General features: G+C 41.4%; 1 protein-coding gene across 1 annotated transcript in view; it reads left to right on the forward strand.

Moving 5' to 3' along the window:
• ADGRL4 (adhesion G protein-coupled receptor L4) overlaps positions 1-22,235 on the forward strand; it is a 654,086-nt gene that overhangs the window by 496,361 nt on the left and 135,490 nt on the right. Inside the window, exons 12-13 of the mRNA XM_078644908.1 lie at positions 10,204-10,424; positions 13,409-13,475. Coding sequence (XP_078501034.1) covers positions 10,204-10,424; positions 13,409-13,475 — 288 coding nt within the window. The remainder of the gene's footprint in view (positions 1-10,203; positions 10,425-13,408; positions 13,476-22,235) is intronic.

Raw genomic sequence — 22,235 nt, forward strand, 5'->3', positions numbered from 1 at the left:
TAGAGGTTATTACAATATCTTCTACCTTTTGATGAAGTGCAAGAGTCTGTTAACATCAAGGGAATTTATATCTAATTCTCTTATTGAAGAAGGCATGATGATAGGGTCTTAAGAGTCCAAAGTATTAGACTCTGGATTCAGCCAATGACGTTCTGGGTAGCTGAGGAGCAGTGTCATAGGTGTTTTTGTGTACTGTTGGCATCAGCATCTGGTTGCAGGTGAACAAGTTGTTATCCACGTGATTCTCCATGTGAAGCATTATTTTGTCTGTTGTTTCCAATATGTCCTGAAAGAGTCCTCCGTCTGATGGATCAGTGAATTCCAATGTTTTGCCAATTGATAGCATTTACCGGCCCATTTATGTTACTGTTGTCGTGGTGACAGTAATTTCTCTTGAGGTTTATCCCAAAAGAGATGTTTTCTGTAATATGAATTGTATGAGTTTAACTCACTTTAAAGTGAGTGGGCCTTCAAATTGGCATACTGTACAACTTGTTATACTTCATGATGCCTGAGAGAAGTGAGAGAATCAAAGAAAGTCCACCAGAACTACTCAAAATGACTATACTTCAAGTAGCTGTTTAGTTTCAGTCAGGGAAAACAACGGGTTTTCCTAAAATAACCCTCACCCACCAAAAGGTCCCTTGGTGGCATGCTTCATTATCGGGTTCTTCCTGCCCTGTGCGGTACGGGGCATGCTACAACCGACGAAGACATGGGACCACTTTTTTAAAGTGATTACTAAGTACTTCTTTGAGAGTGGAAGGGTCAAGGAAATACTGTGAGTTAAAAAATGCCTGGCTACATGGAACCTACACTTTAATAATTCCTGTGGCTGGTATTAATAGAAGGGAAGAGGAGAAAAATATACTATAATGGATGATCTTCTCACTGGTCTGCATGTTTTAAGGCTTCCCCTAGGGCTTTGTTTCAGGACCAAAGTGTTTGATCCCTTTGACCACTCCTAAAAAAACTATTTGGTCTCCCTGATAAATATCAAGGTGGAAAGCATAATGGTATATATAAATACAATACCTAATCGGTATATATCTTTTAAACAATAAGTTAGGTGCCTAACTAAGGCCCTATGATCTTATCATCGGAGCCACGGGTAGGCATGAAGTATCAAAGTGAGGGTGCAGCTTTGACGAATATGTGACTACCTGCTCCCCTCCCATGAAAAGCTCATGGAGCCTTAGTTAGGCACCCAACATATTTTTTAGGACTCTGGGCACTTATCACTGCTGATCAGGTCTAAAGTGCATGTACTCCCTGTGTAAACTGTAATTCTGATTAGTTATCCATGATTGGCATATTCGATGTAATGGTAAGTCCCAAGCAAAGTGCACTATGTGTGTCCAGGCCCGTAAATCAAATGCTACTACTGGGCCTGCAGCAATAGTTGTACTACCCACATGAATAGCCCTATAAACCTGTATGAGACCTGCCATTGCAGTGACCTTCCCTCTTGCTACAAGTAAGGCACCCTTAAGGTAGGCCCAAGGTGCCCCTAGGATGCAGTGTATGTGAAAAATAGGACATGTACTGGTGTCTTACATGGCCTAATAGTGAAATACTGCCAATTTTGTTTATCACTATTGCTAGAACTAGCTTTCCTATAGGCTATCATTGGAGGTGCCGTGTAACATATTGCAAGGGTAACTTTCAATTGAGAGCAGCTAGACATTTGGAGTGTGGGCCCTCAGCTCAGAATTTTAAAATACATATTTTTGTAAAGGTGTTTTTTAAATGTTGCTCTTGAAAATGCTGCTTTTAGAAAGTGGGCATTTCCTTGTTTAACCATCCAGTGCTTCTGCTTCCCTGTGAAAACAACATCTGACTTAGACTGACAAGGGCCTGTTGTGCATTCACTCTAGACAGTCACATAAAAGGAGTTGAGATGTACCCTGCATATCCTGAAGGCCTATCACCAGGCTGATGGGCCTTTCTGAGCAGGAGTGGTGGGAGAAGTTGTCATTGATGCCTGAATAGGGATTTGCCTGGCCTCTCACAATGCTGTCTCCACCCCCCTGGAGTGTGTCTGGAGTCAAGATCAGGATGGACAAGAACTACAAAAAGGCAACTAGGACTAAGGGCGCTCAGCTGTGAGTATGGCAAAGTTGTAATTTAAACGTAATTTTATAAGGATTGCTACGAGACTGGGAGGAGGGTTGCCAAACTTCCTCAAGTAATCTCGGAAAACACCAAGATATATTACAAAATTCAAAATCCTGTCGAGCAATCTAATTTCTATTGCTATATTTGTCAGCAACAGCAATGCAATAATATGAACCTAATCACATTAACTACAAAAAGATTTTTCATACGAATAAGCAATTTCTCAACTGATCAATAGTCAATCACTGGGATCAAAAAAAGTAACATAGGAAATTTAAGTCCAAAGTTCTTTGCTGTTTGACGAGTTCTTTATTCACTCGAGTTTTCCAAAGTTCCACGTATTTCAAAAGATCAATTCAAAATTCAGATTTCACAACTTCATTATACATCAGCACCAGCCAACACGTGTTTCGTTGGGCAATTATCAATGCCAATCAACTTCATCAGGGCTGCAAGCCAAAGTAATACAATATAATCAGATTTAAATATTATATCACTCCATTAAAATTTCACTTAAGAAAATTTAAATTAAATTCAAAACCAAAGGGTATATGAAGTCACCACCTAGGTGAAAACGTACACAGCACCCTCATTAAAGTGACATATCCTGTACACTAACAGTGGATCCCAGTGTAGAAAAGTTGAATACAGAAAAACATTCTGTCATAGAGCCAAAATCATATGTATCACAAAGTCGTATTACCTTGAAAAAGGATCAATATCCTTCTAATATATAGGAATTTCCGCACTTATTTGGCCTTGAAAGCAACAATTCCTGGAATGATATAGGGAGGTTCTAAGCAATATCACCACTAAAATATAATATATATACAATACTATCAAAAACACCGTAACCTCGTTCTATGTATAACTGTTTCCACCATGCGAAGCAAGAAAGAAATTTAAAAGGGAGACCTTTCCCTAAATATTAACGTAATAATAATAATACGATAAGTAGTAAATTGTACCTTTCTCCGTTTTTCACTCACTCCAATATTTATGCTTTGGAAGTTTTATTGGCGTTTTAGTCAGTCTGGTAAGAGAAATCAAGACATACTTAATTTTGATGATCTATTTGTTAATACGCGTCTTAGTAATAGTTACCCACACTGTCCCTTACCTAATATTTCTCTTGTTCAGTGTCCCGCATTCTTAATACGCTGCGGAGGTAACCACGATATCAATGCACAAAATCTGCAGAAGAAGAACCACTAGTTACGGGGTCTTCCAGCATTGAGAGTAACAATACTTGAGCCACGAATCTATATTATTCATAGCGGCAATACATGATTTAGTTTATCTATTTAATAGTACACATCTTAGTATTGTATGGCCAGGCTTTCCCTTACCTAAAGTTCCTCTCGATCAGTATCCCGCATTCTTGTTACGCAGATGGAGGTGAACACGGTATCAGTGCACAGGGTCTGCGGAAGAAGAGCCACTAGTTACGGGGTCTTCCAGTATTAACAGCAACCATACTTGAGCAATGAATCGATATTATTTAAGAGCAGCGGTTCTGTGGCAGTTCTTACCAATATCTCTCTCCAGTATTCTATCCGATGGATCCTCGCATATCAGCTACCGGCGTGTACAATAGCCGCCATCTTTATAAAGTAATTACTACCACGAGTGCAGATAAACGGCCGCCATCTTAGAACATGTTTACGGCCATCCGAGTTCTGTTTTAATTCTACAAAACGAACATCCTCTTATAATTATTCTAACACCATTATTATCCCTATGTATATTTAAACACTACTATCTTATTTACAATATTAACACTGATATCAGGTGTCACAAAATCGATCGCGGTATGCCGGTTTTTCGCCGCCATCTTAGATTAGTCAATGATTATGTGGGAGAGATATGTAAGAAGTTCGTAATTCTGAGTATTAACTCTATTCCTAACCACATTAGTCAAAAAATGTATATTATTCATTAATGGGCGATATGTAGTTCATGTTGGTGGGCGCAGAAAAAAGTCTTGACATTTGAATATAATGACACAGGCATCCATTACATAGATACCTTTATTAACTGTGACTCTAATTTTGTGATTTATGTCATTGCTTGTACGTGCGGAAAAATTTATGTTGGAAGCACTGTGAGGAGGCTTAAAGACAGGATGGTTGAACATTATCGGGCACTTAAAAATGGAGATACCAGATATCCGATAGCGTCGCATTCTATACAGAATTGTAATGATAAAAAGAATCATAGATTTTCTTTTCATGGTATTGAACAGGTAGTTTTAGATAAACGTGGAGGAGATAGAACACTGAAGCTGAGACGAAGAGAGGCACGCTGGATTATGGTTCTTCGGGCTGTAGAGGAAGGACTTAATATTGATACTGAACTGCAATATTTCCTAGGAGAATAATTATATTGATTCTACAACAGATGTTCAGTTTATAAATAATTGTTCTGGCTCTTTTGTATATATGAAAAAATCAGAAAAAATCTGTATACATATTATTGTGTTAAAACTTGTTATTGTATAATGCCTTCCTGGGGACCTCAAATGCTGACGCCACGATCCCATTTTTTGTCAATGTGTGAACTTTATTAATGTACAGTTGAGAATGACGTGGGAGGCTCATGGTACTATCACCACATAACCAGATAAGTGAACTCTTTAGGTGTTTTTTACATTGATCCATTATGTAGTTATTTGTTTTATTCCAAAATAGCAGTGGTCAATCATTAAATAGTTTATATCAATATAACCGTATACTGATATTAATAAGATATTATATCGCCCATTAATGAATAATATACATTTTTTGACTAATGTGGTTAGGAATAGAGTTAATACTCAGAATTACGAACTTCTTACATATCTCTCCCACATAATCATTGACTAATCTAAGATGGCGGCGAAAAACCGGCATACCGCGATCGATTTTGTGACACCTGATATCAGTGTTAATATTGTAAATAAGATAGTAGTGTTTAAATATACATAGGGATAATAATGGTGTTAGAATAATTATAAGAGGATGTTCGTTTTGTAGAATTAAAACAGAACTCGGATGGCCGTAAACATGTTCTAAGATGGCGGCCGTTTATCTGCACTCGTGGTAGTAATTACTTTATAAAGATGGCGGCTATTGTACACGCCGGTAGCTGATATGCGAGGATCCATCGGATAGAATACTGGAGAGAGATATTGGTAAGAACTGCCACAGAACCGCTGCTCTTAAATAATATCGATTCATTGCTCAAGTATGGTTGCTGTTAATACTGGAAGACCCCGTAACTAGTGGCTCTTCTTCCGCAGACCCTGTGCACTGATACCGTGTTCACCTCCATCTGCGTAACAAGAATGCGGGATACTGATCGAGAGGAACTTTAGGTAAGGGAAAGCCTGGCCATACAATACTAAGATGTGTACTATTAAATAGATAAACTAAATCATGTATTGCCGCTATGAATAATATAGATTCGTGGCTCAAGTATTGTTACTCTCAATGCTGGAAGACCCCGTAACTAGTGGTTCTTCTTCTGCAGATTTTGTGCATTGATATCGTGGTTACCTCCGCAGCGTATTAAGAATGCGGGACACTGAACAAGAGAAATATTAGGTAAGGGACAGTGTGGGTAACTATTACTAAGACGCGTATTAACAAATAGATCATCAAAATTAAGTATGTCTTGATTTCTCTTACCAGACTGACTAAAACGCCAATAAAACTTCCAAAGCATAAATATTGGAGTGAGTGAAAAACGGAGAAAGGTACAATTTACTACTTATCGTATTATTATTATTACGTTAATATTTAGGGAAAGGTCTCCCTTTTAAATTTCTTTCTTGCTTCGCATGGTGGAAACAGTTATACATAGAACGAGGTTACGGTGTTTTTGATAGTATTGTATATATATTATATTTTAGTGGTGATATTGCTTAGAACCTCCCTATATCATTCCAGGAATTGTTGCTTTCAAGGCCAAATAAGTGCGGAAATTCCTATATATTAGAAGGATATTGATCCTTTTTCAAGGTAATACGACTTTGTGATACATATGATTTTGGCTCTATGACAGAATGTTTTTCTGTATTCAACTTTTCTACACTGGGATCCACTGTTAGTGTACAGGATATGTCACTTTAATGAGGGTGCTGTGTACGTTTTCACCTAGGTGGTGACTTCATATACCCTTTGGTTTTGAATTTAATTTAAATTTTCTTAAGTGAAATTTTAATGGAGTGATATAATATTTAAATCTGATTATATTGTATTACTTTGGCCTGCAGCCCTGATTAAGTTGATTGGCATTGATAATTGCCCAACGAAACACGTGTTGGCTGGTGCTGATGTATAATGAAGTTGTGAAATCTGAATTTTGAATTGATCTTTTGAAATACGTGGAACTTTGGAAAACTCGAGTGAATAAAGAACTCGTCAAACAGCAAAGAACTTTGGACTTAAATTTCCTATGTTACTTTTTTTGATCCCAGTGATTGACTATTGATCAGTTGAGAAATTGCTTATTCATATGAAAAATCTTTTTGTAGTTAATGTGATTAGGTTCATATTATTGCATTGCTGTTGCTGACAAATATAGCAATAGAAATTAGATTGCTCGACAGGATTTTGAAAATTGGACAAGAACTACAAAGGCAATTCTTTGAAGAACGCCTACTTCAAAGGCCAAAAGGGTATAATTATTTGACCTAAAACCCCAGACTTTTAGAAAACTTCTTGATCGAGAGGAACCTCTGTCAAGGAGAAGAGATATGAGGAGGAGTTCTGCCCCTTTGCTGTGTGTTGCTTTGCTGGGTTGGCCTGCAGGTGCTGCTACTGCTATGGAGACGAAAAGTACTGGACTTTGCATTGTGTCCTGCTTGTGAAGTTTCTCCAAGAGATTGTGTGTGCTTGCCTCCTGTTGGAAGCCTCAGGGCCATCAAAGACTTTATCTGCAGCATCCCTGTGCTCCTCTGCCAGGTGTTATGACCTGCCTTGTGGTACTAAACCCAGGTCTAGGACATTGGAGGTTGCTCCTGCCACAAATACCTGCTTGGAACCATCAAAATCGATGCATCGCCCTTCCAGCACCTGTTTTATTTAATGCAGCATTGCCATGCTAGAGAAATTCCCCCCAAACCGCCGCCGGGCAGCCCCAGAAATTGACGCACAGCCTGTCAGTGACCAAAGAAACTGCCGCAGCCCAAGTTCAGCACACTAAGTCTCTGAAGTCCGAGACCCACACTCTTACTCTGATGCAGGCCCTGCTGTGCGGTTGAAAGAATCAACCCATTGTGGGACTGAGACTAACAAAATTGATGCAGCGCCTGTTTGCAGCTGCTGCATCAACCTCCAGCACATCTGGATTTCCACACATTGCACCTGTGTGCCAAGTTTTTCCAACACTTCACCCGCACACCGGAACTGTCTTGGATTGCGATACATCGCTTCTCCCTACAGTCCAGATTCAATGCAACACTTACAGCAAAACTGATGCACCGCCTCCCAGTGCACTCAGGAACCAAAGCATAGCTGTGTTTTCAGGCCATTCCTTCCTCTGCGGCTGTTTGGCCTTGTGGATTTTGACACATCTGAGGTATTTTATTTAAAATCACTGCATCCATAGAGTTCTATGGACCGAATTGCTTGAAACCTTTTAAAAGTCATATTTTGAGTTGTACATGTTGGATGTTTGTCGTTTTGGTCTTGTTTGGTTTAGATAAAGATACTTTCTTTACACTTACTTTCTGTTTCTACAGTGGTGCGGTGTCCCTTTCTAGTATTTTCACTGTATTACTGTGTGTTATGCACAACTACTTTACACATTGCCTCTGAGATAGGCCTGACTGCTCTTGCCTAGCTACCATCGGGATGAGCAGGGGGTAATCTTAGGTGTGTAATCCCCTTATTCCAACTAGAAGGAAGGGTCCCTACTTGGCCAGGCTGCATACCAATGCCAATTAGTGACCCCCATTTCTAACAGTGAGCATCTGGATTGGCAAGTATTAGCCTAAATGTGGACCTGATTGCATGTATAACTAAATTTGATACTGTTTTATTCCATAAAAAGTACTAAGAAGGAGGGTATCACAACTCAGTATGCAGTGCACATTTGATAAAGATGTATATCCACATTTCCCTTAATGTGAGATTCAGTAGAATGAAGATTATTCTCTTGCTTCTTGCTTTTGAACTCCGTTCATTCAAAGAAGCTATAAAAGGGTGATTAATATTGCAAAATAGACATATGCTAGCTCCTCACCTAATATCAAACCATTTTCCGATGTATGTGATACAATAGGAAATGTTGCCAAGTGGACTGGTTCAAGCAAAAAGATTCTTATAGGTGATATTTTTTGTGCAATCCTGTATTTTGCCAATATCTTGCATGACCTTTGAACACAATTGGGGATATATACAATAAAATGTCGGAACTCGGTGTTACGCCAAAATTGGTAACACCGCGCTTCGACATTTTTAAAACGCTGAGGTGCACCGTATTTACAAAAATATGGTGCACCCCTGTGTTTCCTTTAGCACTGGCGCTAATAAAGTTGCCTAGTGCCAGCGCAGGCACCCTTGTGCCATGTTGCTAGGGTGCCTGGGCTGTAGGGGCGATGGTTAACGTGCAAGAAGGGGCACCTTCCTGCATGTAAACAATCTTGAAAGGGGATCTACCCTTTCTATGTGTGCTGCAGCATGCAGCACACATGTAAAGAGCAAAAAACAAGGAGAGATTTGTGATTTCTCCTCATATTACCAGTCCAAGAGCAGGTATTCCCTGATCTTAGTTTTTGACGCTGCCTCAGCCTTGTAAATATGGGGCAGTGTAAAATAACAATGGGTGTTGCAGCAGAACGCCCACTGCAACACCCATTGCACGCCTCTTTCACACTATGTGAAGGGTGAAAAGGAGCCTCATTTTCAAGGCGGCATTAAGCCATATTAAGTGGCTTAACACCACTTTGTAAATAGGGAGAAGGGAATATTACCACAAGAATGTCGCTAAAAGAGACGTTCTGGTGGCGATATCCCTTCTAAAGCCCAATATCTGCCTGCACATTTAATTTTCACGCAGGATACTGGAAAGTGAGTTATTCAATTGTTCGTGCAACTGTTGCGAACTGAGTATGTAACACATCAGTAAATGGTGTATTGTAGTTATCTCGTTTGCTTTCCAACATTTGCTGTATGTGTATATGGACGTTTACATTTATTTAAAATTGGAAGTTAGTTTGAATATTAAAGATTGGACCATGTGGTGCTCTGCACTTGGAATCCTTTGAATCACATAGATGTTACCTGCTTGGCATTCTGCACTTCAATCTATATAGTAAAATCAAAGATTAAATGACGCCCCATGAAAATCCAAATTCTCACTCGTTTTGCATAATTTCAACCAATTTGGAAAGAACACAAATACGTAAATATGGTACTTTTTAGATTGTAAATGCATTTGCCAAAATGTCACCGTTTCTACTGACATTGTTGAACATCTTTTTTAAAACTTTTTGTATATGTACATGTATGTGTTTTTAAAAATATATATATATGTCTTAAGAAACACATTGTGGCTGGATAAAGTTGTAATTTTATAAATAATTATTTTTGGTTTTTATGTCCTTTTTCTTATTATTAAAAATAATAAATTGATTTTTTCTATAATTGTATTGTTTGTCAGTATATTGAGGCAGTTGTTTATCCTTTGTAAGTGTAGCCTGATTTCAGACAGGTTTTTTGTGGCCTAGGAAAAAATTGGATTATTACTACTGTTGCCCTATCCTAGGAACTGTATCTAGACTCAGGGGGTCCCTTTTTTATATTGAATTTGCCAAAATACATTACATTAATGTCTGGATGTCTTATAGAATCAGCTGTTTTCCACTTAAATTAAATATAAATATTTAAAATATGTAAAACGGATGACCAACACTTCAATTTTATGAGTTAAGCATTTTAAAGGAAAGATACCCTCACACAGAGTTAGTAGTAGTTTAATTTTTCAAATGGAAAATTATCAATTCTTTTAAGTTGCTATTAAAACAAGTTGTCGTCATCTATTCCTAACGGATTGCAAATTTTAAACATGTACTTACTTTCTCTCTTCTTGACTTCACAGCTCCTCTGCTCAATTATTGCTGGTTTGCTGCATTATTTCTTCTTAGCGGCATTTGCATGGATGTGCATTGAAGGAATACATCTCTACCTTATCGTTGTTGGGGTTATATACAACAAAGGATTCCTACACAAAAACTTTTATATTTTTGGCTATTGCAGTCCTGCTGTTGTCGTTGGAATATCAGCAATTTTGGGATATAGATATTACGGCACTGATAACATGTAAGTTAATGGTGCAGTTATTTTATCTTAGTAAATTTGACATTCTGCCACATAAGCATCAATGTACATAATCAGGCCGAAAGGGCAAATGATTGAGGATTACAGATTTTATTATAGAATTACCTTATCACTTTTAAATTTAGCTGTGGATAATCCCTTTTAATTGGAATTATACAAACCAAGATATAAAATACAATACTTTTTTCTTATTCTCAGTATTCTAAAACTTTTTACAGATGTTTTAAATTACTATAAGAACACCTGCCTAAAGCCAGTAGATTGACAGAGATACAACTTGTCCAGTTTAATGCATCTGATTCAACATATCAATGCTTAAAACAGTTTGCTACAGAGGATGGTATTCTCTAATTACATCATGCATTATAGACTCTCACCTGAGACTCATGCCTGATACTCTCATTGTGAGGTCCTACTGAACCACTTTTCAACATGGTTCAAAACATTCTGAGCAGGACTGACATTGTTTTCTTGCCTACCTTGGATATGACCTCCCTGAGCAAGCCTCGGCCCCTTGTCCCGGCCCTTCACTGACTAAGACTAGGTCTGACTTGACTAAATTCCACCTTTTTCTAGATACTGGAACAGTTCTTCGTGACCAGTCCTGCAGCACCTAGCTTCCCAGGGCAGACTAGCAGGCACCAGGTATCTCACAGAACAGGATTCATGCAGGATCCAATCCTCTGTGGTCAGTTGGCCAATCTTGCAGTCAGGAGTCTTCTGTGTGTTGCACCCCTGAAGCAGGCAAACAGGAGTCCAACCACTTTAACCTTTGAGGGATTTTCGAGTCCTTGGGTGTCCCCAGGATTCAGGAGTTCTTAACTCATTGAGTTAATGATGAAATCCACTTATTTCAGTTGGAGTCATGTGCATTCTTCCAGCGGGGTATTTTTCTTTAGGTTGAACTTCCTAGGTCCAAGTATGCTCTAACAAAGTTAGTGATTGGGGTGACAGATTTATCTTGTTCATTAGCCAGTGATTCGAGTAATTTTCCCATTCAACCCTAGCTATTTTGTCGCAATTTTCCCTGCTCCTTTTGAGCACTTTCTATTTGTCTCTCTGAAATGACCCAGGAGCTCCTGTTTCAAGATGCATGTATCCATCTGCCACCAGGCAGGGCTGTCTTCAGTTCCTTAGTCAACCCCTATTTACATAGGATCTGCTCTCATTTGACATGGTCATAACTGGTTCTCTCCCCTACTGCGACTGGAGCCTGGTTCTGGTAATGAATAGAAGAAGCCCTAGTTGGAACATCCAAGTCAAAACAAATAGTGCTATGGCTGTCCTTTGTTCTGCAAACCGTGCCTGTCTCCTCCCAGACAGCTAATCTGTGCTAATTGTTCAGCAGTTAACAGTTCCGTGTCCTTTCTGAGGCAGAGGTAGGACATTGTCTTGTGAACCTGGGGCATTACTTCTCTCAGCCAGGGAAGTATGCCAGCTGTGCAGGTTAGGGGAGTGGTAGACGTTTTAGCTCAGTCAGCCTAAAGTGTTTTTTCTAAAGGTGCTTTTCCCCTCAAGTAATCAAAAATCTTAATTCACTATTGAATCATAATTTGAAGATTTAGTAGGAAATAACTTTGGAGCTTTAGTCTAGCATTTCCCAGGAGAAGATAGGAAATACATAGGTTAATCCCATATTGACCTATTTAGGGAAAAGTCTAGCAAATCCTAAACAGTGAAACAGCGTTAGGGTTCATTTCACTGCAAGAGCACACTAACCCCCAATATATAGTGTGCCCTATTTCCATATGTTGCCACACTTTTCTTTGGACATTCCAGGCACACAATAGGAGTGAATCAGGGACATGTAAACATAGGTGTTTTTCTACATGGCAAAGGCATTTTTCCTTGTCATGTATTTCTGCGCTTCATTTAAACTGCAACCCAAACAGAGCACAGTGGTGCCCCTGGCAAATATATTTTTGTCATATGTGGGTGGTGAAAATATACACCCCAGCGCACATATGACATTTAAAGTCCACACTGTACGTGCATTCTTTATGTCAACAATGATGGTCTCACTGGATAGTTATTTAGACCTGTTGTGTGAAACCAATTTTACCAATACCATTTTAAGGCCAGAGTACACACACTGTCACATTGGTTAACAGTGTCAAAGGAACAACGTTCTAATACCAAAAATAGCACCCAAAAAAGGTTAAAAAAGATCTGGGTGACAGTGTAGAAAAGTTACCTTTGCTACATACATCAGCATGACGCTTTAGCGAGTGGCATTCTTACTACTGATGTGTCACTGCCAACAGCTAACAAGTGGGAATCCCAACAACCACTATTCTGCCTTCCATCCCTCCAAGTCTGGTAAATGGAGTATGTATAAGATCACAACGCAAAAAAACTTTCATTTGCTAAGAGACGGCAAACTGGTGGTAACGATAGCTACATAAAAAAAAGAAATTCCTTTCATACAAGCACTGGCCAAAGTGATGTCCCTCCGCTTAATCATATGTTCATGGCAATGTTGCTATACCACCATGTCTCTTTTGGGTTTTTTCTCAGATGTTTTTTGTTGTTGTGAAGAATCACTCACATATGGCCATCCAATAGCACCATAGGCAAGCTTGTTTCCCATCTGAATTCGAACCTTGAAAGACACAAAAGACACAAACAAAATGTATTTGATCCCACGTGTATGATTGTGAAATGTCCAGCACCCATTAATCACCTTTTGAAGTTGAGAAGAAGAGGTCTCACTTTGAAAAGTCCTGATCTAGCATGCACATGTAAGCATCGGCTTTCGTTTTCAGTGGTTTAGTCAAGTACTGGAACCTGAAGGTTCTGCATATCTCCCTGTAACTTCACCAGGCATGCTGGTGTGGCTGGCAGCCCACGAAGGCACTGCGTGGCCTTTAGTTTTATTTATCAAAGGAACCTGTAACCTGTACTTGCAGCAAACAATACGAGCGGATATTTCTAATAAGAACTATGGTATGATATTTATTTTCCAGATGTTGGCTGAGCACAGAGAACAATTTTATATGGAGTTTCATAGGACCAGCATGTTTAATAATTCTGGTAAGTTTCGGTATTATGTATATATGTAAGCATGTTGAGAATTGGGATGTTGAAGGTGTTTGTCTCTCTGGTAACATACGAGCCAATTACCACAATAACACTGGTCGTCGTCCTTGAGCAGAACTCCCCAGAGACAATAACCCCCCTACCTGCCACAACCAGTCTTCCACAGTAGCAGCACTGGTGACTTTTTATTTCGACTAAACGCATTTCCATCAAAACTGTGAAGAACAATTGTAAAAGCTGCTTCTTGGATGGATATGTCAGAATTTGAGCTAAATTGAATCTCCACAGTCATTTAATTAGAGACGCTCACTCTACATGCTACATGGATCCCAATATGGATATAATTAGGCCCAAACGGTAGTAATTCGGATTGCATTCATGGTGCTATCTTTTCATGTCTCTCTCCTGGGAGACAGAGGTTGGTGCAGCATTTATGGATTACAAGAAAAAGCATCTCGACATGCCCGCCTCTCAAAATACCGCAGCAGGAGGTGCATACAGAGAGAATGTCAACAGATGATAATCTGCTCTTTCAAACGTTGCGTTTGCCTTAATCTTTTTTTCTGTGATCAGACATTTTTGAAGATTAAACTGTCATCTATATGTTTTGTTCCACACTACATACCCTGTCATCTTCGCAGCTATTTTAAACTAAATTGCTCCATCAGAAACAAAAACCCACTATTTCGCGAGGGCAGACATTTGTGTACGGATGGCCCTGTTTCAGAGGAATAGGGGCCTTTTTAAACCCCTTCGAAGATTTTTTTTTTTAACTCCAAATGCAGCTCTATATGTTGTCGGATGCACTTTGAGAAAAAACGCTTTTCTCTCCACAACTAAACCATTTTCTAAAAACGGCGAGTTTCGTACAGCCATTGTATCTTCAATTGCCCTTCAGATTTTCTGGACAAATGGCAGTAATCAGGAAACAACAGGAGGCATCAAAAACAGAAAGAGTTGTAAAGTGCTCTGGACTGATGTCATCACAGATCAATTTCTGCTTCACATAGACTTTTTTTTAAGTTTTCAGAAGATACATATATGATTCATGACACTGACCCACCCTGACCTCTTAAGTGCAGTTGGAAATGTATCTCTGAAGTTGAAACTGAGTTAAAGTGCTCTCCTTACATAAAGCGGTTCAGCGCATCCTACAATAATGTGAGGGCAGCTCAAGCCTGCCTCATAGATATGGCCCATTAGGACCCCTATCCCAGTATGTTCATTTCATCGATTCTGAAAAACAAAGGCCCTCATTTATAGGAATGTCACGCAGTGCAGCGTTGCAAGTCACATTGCTGCACTGCACTGCGTGACAGGGAGAGGTCCGAATGCGCCGAATTTTAGGAATGTTGGTGCATTCCTGTCCTTCCCCTTGCACTTGTGCCCTTTTGGCAGCCTAGCAGCAATGCAGGCACCCTCACCTTATGGTGCAAGGGTGCCTGCATTGCATGCAGGATTGTTTTATGCAGGAAGAGACAGCTTCCTAAAGAAAAACAATTCTGAAAGGCATATTCTTTTTTCTATGTGTGCTGATATATTTCTCCTTGTTACACCTCTCCAGGAATGGTGTAAGAGTTTGGTGCATCCCCAGGTTTACAGGTTCTTGTAAATCTGGAAATGCCTCAAAATCCATGGGGGTTGTGTGAGAACACCCATGTATCGCCCATGGAATACCTTCCGAGGGCTAAGCATCGCAACATAGCAATTTGTGCTGGATTGCATTACTCCAGATTTTTGGAGCCACTCAGAGCAATGCAAAGTGGTTTTGCGTGGCTTCAAAAATCTGTCTGAAGGTTTGCGTCCCTCTTGCATCACTTTGTGTGGAGCAAGAACAATGCAAATTGCCTCATAAATAAATAAATGTCTTATTGCTGCTCCTTGGAGGAATTTTGCAAGATGATTCAATTAGTTGCAATATGTGTGCCTAAGTTTCCCGAAATTACTCAGTGACACAATATGCACATTTTAAATAAAAATAAGTTCATTTTATTGCATGAAAAATCTGGAGACTTTCCAGATTGCACAATGAACTATCATATTCAGCATGCACAGTTCATGATGTTTCTTGCACAAAGCATGAACAGTGTAGTGATTTAGACACACACTACTGGTCATCATCCACAGTAGCAAAATAGGTCTCATGCAGGGTGCATCAGAAACCCACACTCTCTCACACCTCCACAAGGAGTATGCCAACATTTTGTTAGAGGTATGAATCACTATATAAATGCAATTCAGTTTGCTTTTAAACATGTTGATATTTTAATAAGGAACCCAAAGAGAGCACCATATGCTCTGTTTCGACACTACATGAAATCCGTATCAGTGAACATCAAACGATGATTGTATTACAGCAAAGAGGCCAAACATTGGTTCTCTTTGGGAGTCAAAACTGTATTGTGAATGCATACCATATATTAGATTTTGTTAGTTATTGAAATAGACTGTTCTCTTTGGCACAATTACTGGCCATTTGTGGTAAGACATACAAAGCAAAGACTCCATGCTATCTTCAATGCATGTATTTAGATTCAGTAGCCTGTGTGACAAAAGTGCTATACATGTCTTCACGATGGGATGCATGAGAACATTCATAGATGGAGTAGTTATATAAAGGTGAGTTGATTGTATGATGGATCAGTAAAGAAGTGTAAACAGACCAAATGTTACATATGTTTGTCACATATATATATTTACTAATTTACATTCTAGTCACTTGAGTGCAGGAGAGGGATTGTGGCGCAAATAGAGCATAACACAATATTGTCTAACCTATAACTCTTTGAGCAACTGGGGATGTAATTAAGAAGGCAGTATGGAATAAGGCCCTCTAAATAGCTTGTTGACTCACTGTGAACAGCATGGACATGATTTGCCTCCCCTATGAACACCTTCCATCCCTTCAGCCCCTCTCTTGCCTCCCACCCTGCTAGCATCAATGCGCCCTTCACCACAACACAGATCATACATTTGGCCCACAGGAAAATCTTTGTGAGAACCTGTTAGACCTGTCAGCCATAGACGTGTCTCACCCAAACATTTTACCTTCCTCCTCCTTTTTCCCTGATCTTGTTTTTGCTGGCATTAGGACTCTGCACACTGTGCCATTGCTAACCGGTGCTAAAGTGCATCTGCTCGCTCCTCTCAATATGGTAATATTGTCTTATCCCCAATTGGCATTTTTAATTTACTTATAAGTCCCTAGCAAGGTGGCACTATATGTGCCCAGGACCTGTAAATTAAATGCTACTAGTGGGCCTGTAGCATTGATTGTGACACCCAGTTAAGTAGCCCTTTAATCATATCTCAGGTCTGCCAGTGCAGAGCCTCTGTGTGTAGTGTCAGACTGCCATTTAGATCTGCAAACCAAACCTTTTGCCAGTCCCAAACCTTCCTTTTTAATACATGTAAGTCATCCCTAGGCTAGGTACTGGACAGCCCTGAGGGTACAATGTATTTAAAGAGTTAGACATGTACTTTTCTGTTTTACATGTCCTGGTAGTTAAACACTCTTAACTTAGTTTTTCACTTCTGCAAGGCATATCGCTCTCATAGAATAACATTGAAGTTGCCTTATTACATGCATGTCATAAGTGTAATTTCCTAATGGAAGGAGATAATCAGTTATGGTTTGGTGTCTTTTGAATCACACTTTGAAATTCTAACTCACGGTAAGGTCGGATTTAAAATTTCTATTCTGAAAATGCCACTTTTAGAAATATGGTAATTTCTGCCTTATCTATTTAGTACCTGTAGCCTGTTTCTGGTCACATGGGTGAAGCTGACAGATGGGCTCTATGTATTCCTCCTAGATAGCCACACACAAGAGGACGTTTATGTGTGAATGGATGGCCATCACTGGCAGAATGAGAGGGAGAAACTGGGCACAGTCTCAATTACATTTGAATAGGCTGTGTCCTGCTACGCAAAATAGATTGCATACCCCCTGTAGTAAGTCTGGAGCCAGGAGAGGGAAGAAAGGATGCTAGAGGACTTCAAGGAGAAACCTCTAGAAGCTTGTCCCCACTTTAGCAACTGGGTATTCATACTGGTCATCAGACATGTACACTTCTGGACCTGTGGATACTCTGCCAGGCAGAAGTACTGCTGTGCTGTTGAAGGACTTCCACTCTGCTGGACTCCTGCTGTGCTGTGCTGACCTGCTGCCTGCTCCCCTCCTACCTGAATGAGAAGGTCTAGACCTTCATCTCTCGAGCCCAGAACCTAGAGTGCCTCCAAGGGCTAGTTAGCTGGCCTCCTGATCTGAAGCTTGCATAAGAGGCTTGCAAAAACCTTGCATCTGCACCTGGACTCTCCCATGAGTTTACCCTACCAAGGGGTACTACCCCAGCCCTGGACCCTTGAAAGTGGGCTTAAGGTGTTTTGCGAGCCTCTGTGGATCCAGTGTAATTGACACATCTCCTCTGCTGCTGCACTCAACCCTGAACAGAACTGACGCATCTCTGCTGTTGCATAGATTGGGCCCGCTGGAACTACTTACATCACCAACATTGCCCACATCGCCCTTGGAACAGTCATTGTGTGGCACATCCTCATTTTAGGCCCTCACATCTCGTCGACTGCATCTTCGACGATGACACCAAACTCCTCATCGCAGCTCCTCAGATCTGCTACATTGCCCTGACTACACGATGTAGCCCCAACTCAGGATTTTGCATCGCAGGCCCATAACGAGATCCTCATCATTAATGCAAAAGGTACCTTGCAAAACAGCCTCACCGTATCTTGGAATGGATGCGTCACATCGGCTGTGTGACACATCTCTGATGCGGATCCACGCAATGCTCTGCAAACTAGGGTTTATGCTACTCTGTTCAGCAGACCTAACTGGATTTGTGTACCAAGTCTATATTCCATTGCAGTCGGTCGGAATTTTTGTCTTTGTCCTGGTCTGGCGTGACCAGATATCTACAGATGGTGTTTTAGGCCTTTTGCACTATTCTCCTTAAACACTTTCAAATTCAATATATCCTGTTCTACTAATTGGATCTTTGTCTTTTTGGACTTCTTTTATTAATTAAAAATCACTCTATGTTTTCCTCATGCTGTTGTGGGATCCTTTTGTGGTGTGTTTTCACTGTGTTACTGTCTAAAGTGTTGCCCTTTGCCTCTGAGTTAAGCCTGACTGGTCTGTGTGAAGCTATTCGAGGGTTGAGAACATGTTCATTTAGGGTTGCTTGTGCTTTACCCTGACTAGGATTGTGGTTGCTGCTTGACCAGGCCTCCCACTCTGAATGTTGTGTCTGAATTCACTTCTTCAAACATGGAGTTTGTGCTAGCAGAAGCGGAGTCATACACTGTAGCCCAGCTCAAATAATTCTGTATAGCTGGGTACCTTCTACCAAGAGCACCACCAGGAATGTAGAATTGCAAAAATGCTGAGTCTACCAGTGACTTGCTACAGCAACTAAAGGAGATCAGTCCTGCTGGCCAACAGCCTTCTGGAGGGGATGACTTGACCCATAATTTTGTGTTCCAGGGCTGGGAGCGGTGTATCTTCCCACAGCCTGTTCCCAGAGGAATTGGTGGAGAGGAGATAGGAGAGAGAGTCCTGGCTAGAGATGGGCAGGTTTAGGATGGAGGAGAAGAAACGGGCCATAGAGGAGAAACTAGCTTTGGAGCATTTGGCTTGTGAGAGAAGCCTTAAAGAGATGGAACGGAAAGTCAGGCAGGCAGACTTTAGCAGAATTGATGGCAGCCTACCTGCGGTGTCTGAAGGAGACAAAAAGGTTTTGATCCCCAAGGATTTGATGCCCAGTTATGCGGTGAGAGATGGTATTAACAAATGGTTTTCTGCTTGGGAGGTAGCCTTGAGGGTTCACAAGATCACAAAAGAGCATTCAGGAGCGGGTTGTAGGAACACATGCCTAACGTGGAGTCGGTCACCCTTCTTACTTTAGAGGTAACCCCATAAAAGCCATCTAGATTGCTAAGTTTGGGCTGGTCCCTAATATATACAGCGATGGTACATGAAAAGTCATAATCTCCCCAACCAGTTTTAGGTGGAATTTGTAGTTTACGTCAGCCAGCACTGAATGGGTAGCTGTGGGGCAGCAAAATTACTGATTACAATGGATATATAATCTCATTTTGAGAAAGCACATGCTCAGTATGTGTTTTCCAGAGCTGTACCAGCACCTAGTTGACAGCAAGCTGACTGAACCCAGGAAGCATACTGAGCCAGCACCAGAGTGTCCAAAAAAGGTATCTCGGAGAGACTCCCAAAAGGGTGGTCAGGGGTGCCACCAGAAGAAAAGGGAGGAAGAAAAACTTTAAAATAAGGACTTCTCAAAAAGACCCCAAACTAATTCCCAAGGGAGTAGCGGTACCCGAAAAGTCTGAGCCTGAAAAGAAGGGGTCTAAGACAAACATAAAAGAGAGTGCTACGAGTATGGGCACTCCAAGGTCGACTCGAAATTTCCCTAGAGGGAGCAGCCCCCCAGTTGGCTTACACCTGGATTAACAAGTTTAGCACTTGGGTAGGAGGTGGTCCCAGTTAGCTTTGGTAAGCAGACAGAGATTACCTTGGTTTCACTGTGGGATAAGAAGATGGTGCCAAAAGCTCACATGCCTCCAAATCCTTTTAAGTACAAGCAATAGGTCACCATAAATGGGCAACAGGTAGTGGCTTTGAGAGACAGAGGAGCCAGCATGATACTATGAAGCGTCAGCTGGTGTCCCCGGAGAAAGTTCTCCCTAGCACATTCCACCAAATCATAATCACAGACATTCGTGAGAGTAATCAATCAGTGGCTCTGTTTCCCTCTGAGTGTGGCGAGCATCAGGTTCTCTAAAAGCAGCTGTGAGCCCTGTAATGCCTATAGATTATCTGCTAGGCATCAACATGGTACATACTATCAGGAGGGAGGTAGAGTTCAGGTCATGCTTGGAGATATTGGGTTGCCTGAATGGGTATGTATGACCAGAAGGTCCATTGCTGACTGAGAAGGGAGTCAAGGGCATCTGGAGCAATGGCCCAGACTGCTGCCAGGAAGGAGAGGGCCAAGGGAAACCAGCCCCTGAAGTTCCCATGATCGCGGTTGATGAGGCACCTGAGGAGGATGCCCCTGAGCCAACCGGGGAGGGCCTAGCTGCACTTGGTGACCTGCCTATGCTTGCTGGTTGGAAAGTTAAAGATGGGCCCACCAGAGAAGAATTCTGAAAGGTGAATAAAGAGTGCCCCACTCTACAGGACTTGAGGTGACAAGCTGAGGCCCAGACAGCAGCTGACGCCTCTAGAGATTACCTGAACTGGGAGAATTACCACCTATATAGTGAGCTCCTGGATCTTGGGCAGCCAGTGTGCTGGTGGTCCCCTAGTGTTACAGGACCTTTTTACTGAATTTAGCTTGTGCCATATCCCTGGTGGGACATCTGGGGCAAGACAAGACTTTCAACAGGCTTTTTGCCCACTTCCTTTGGCCCCATTTGAAGATGGACTCAAATGCTTTCTGTAGGTCCTGTCACACCTACCAGGCCAGTTGGAAGTCAGCGAAAGAGCTCAAGTCTTCCCTGATCCCATTACCTGTCATTGGCACTCCCTTTGAAGGGGTAGGCATCAACATTATTGGACCCTTGGACCAAAAGACCGCTTTAGGCAACAGGTTCATCCTTATCAGGGTGGAACACGAGACCCTCTGCCCACCATTCCTCTGAGGTCAGTGACTACACCTGTGGGGGCCCAGCCCCTAATGAGTATTTAACCCATATGGGGTTCCCCAAATAGGTATTGGTTAACAGAATTACTAACTTTATGTCAGCATATATAAAGTCCATGTGGGATTGTAGGATGAGTGTGAGGTGGCTTATAAGTTCTCCACACTCTATCACCCCCAAGCCAACAGTCTTTTGGATGGATTCAACATGACCCTAAAGGGCATGATTATGGGCATACCTGAGCACATGAGGTGTAAGTAGGACGTCCTCCTGCCATTCCTTATTTTTGCCTACAGGGAGGTGCCAGAAAAGGGAGGCGGATTTAGCTCCTTTCAACTCTACTATGGCCACACTGTTAGGCCTTGTGAGAGGGGTGGGAGGAAGCTCCAAGGATCCCCACCAGGATGTGGTCAGCTTAATGCGGGCGCTCTGCAACCAGAGGCATCGCTTCTGAAAAAAGGCATAAAGTAATCTTGAGGCTACGAAGGAGGTATTGAAGCTCTGGTATGACTAGAAAGCAACTCTGGTAGAGTTCAACCTGGCCAGAAGGTATGAGTTATGAAGCCTGTGGAGCCAGAGCTCCCCAGGATCACTTGAATAGGCTCATATGAGGTGAAGGACCAGAAGGGAGAGTCCACCAACTTGGTGAATCTTAAAACACCTAGGGACACCTTAAGGGTTCTCCATGTGAACCACCTCAAACCGCACTTTGAGAGGTCCAAAATGAGCATGCTCTTGGTGACAGATGATGGAGTGGAAGAGGAGTGTGAGCCTTTCCCTGAACTCCTGTCTGACCAGGAGCAATATGGGTCAGTAGAGGGTGCTAACCTCACCCCTTACACCGACCTCACAACAGCAAAGTCACTGGGAGCATCAAACTAATCCGATATTTCCTGCCGGAGAAGTGAGGATACTGTGGAAGCACCCGCACATCATCACACTGGCGAGAGACCCAACATGGGAATGTCACAGCTACCGGCTCCCCACCGGAGAGAAACCAGATAGTGCATGAGGAATAGCTGGAAACCTTCAGTAGCTAAAGAAGAGTGACCGTGAGTGAAAGACTTTGCACTT

Source organism: Lissotriton helveticus, chromosome 1_1 (genome assembly GCF_964261635.1).
Source record: "Lissotriton helveticus chromosome 1_1, aLisHel1.1, whole genome shotgun sequence".
NCBI lineage: Eukaryota > Metazoa > Chordata > Amphibia > Caudata > Salamandridae > Lissotriton > Lissotriton helveticus.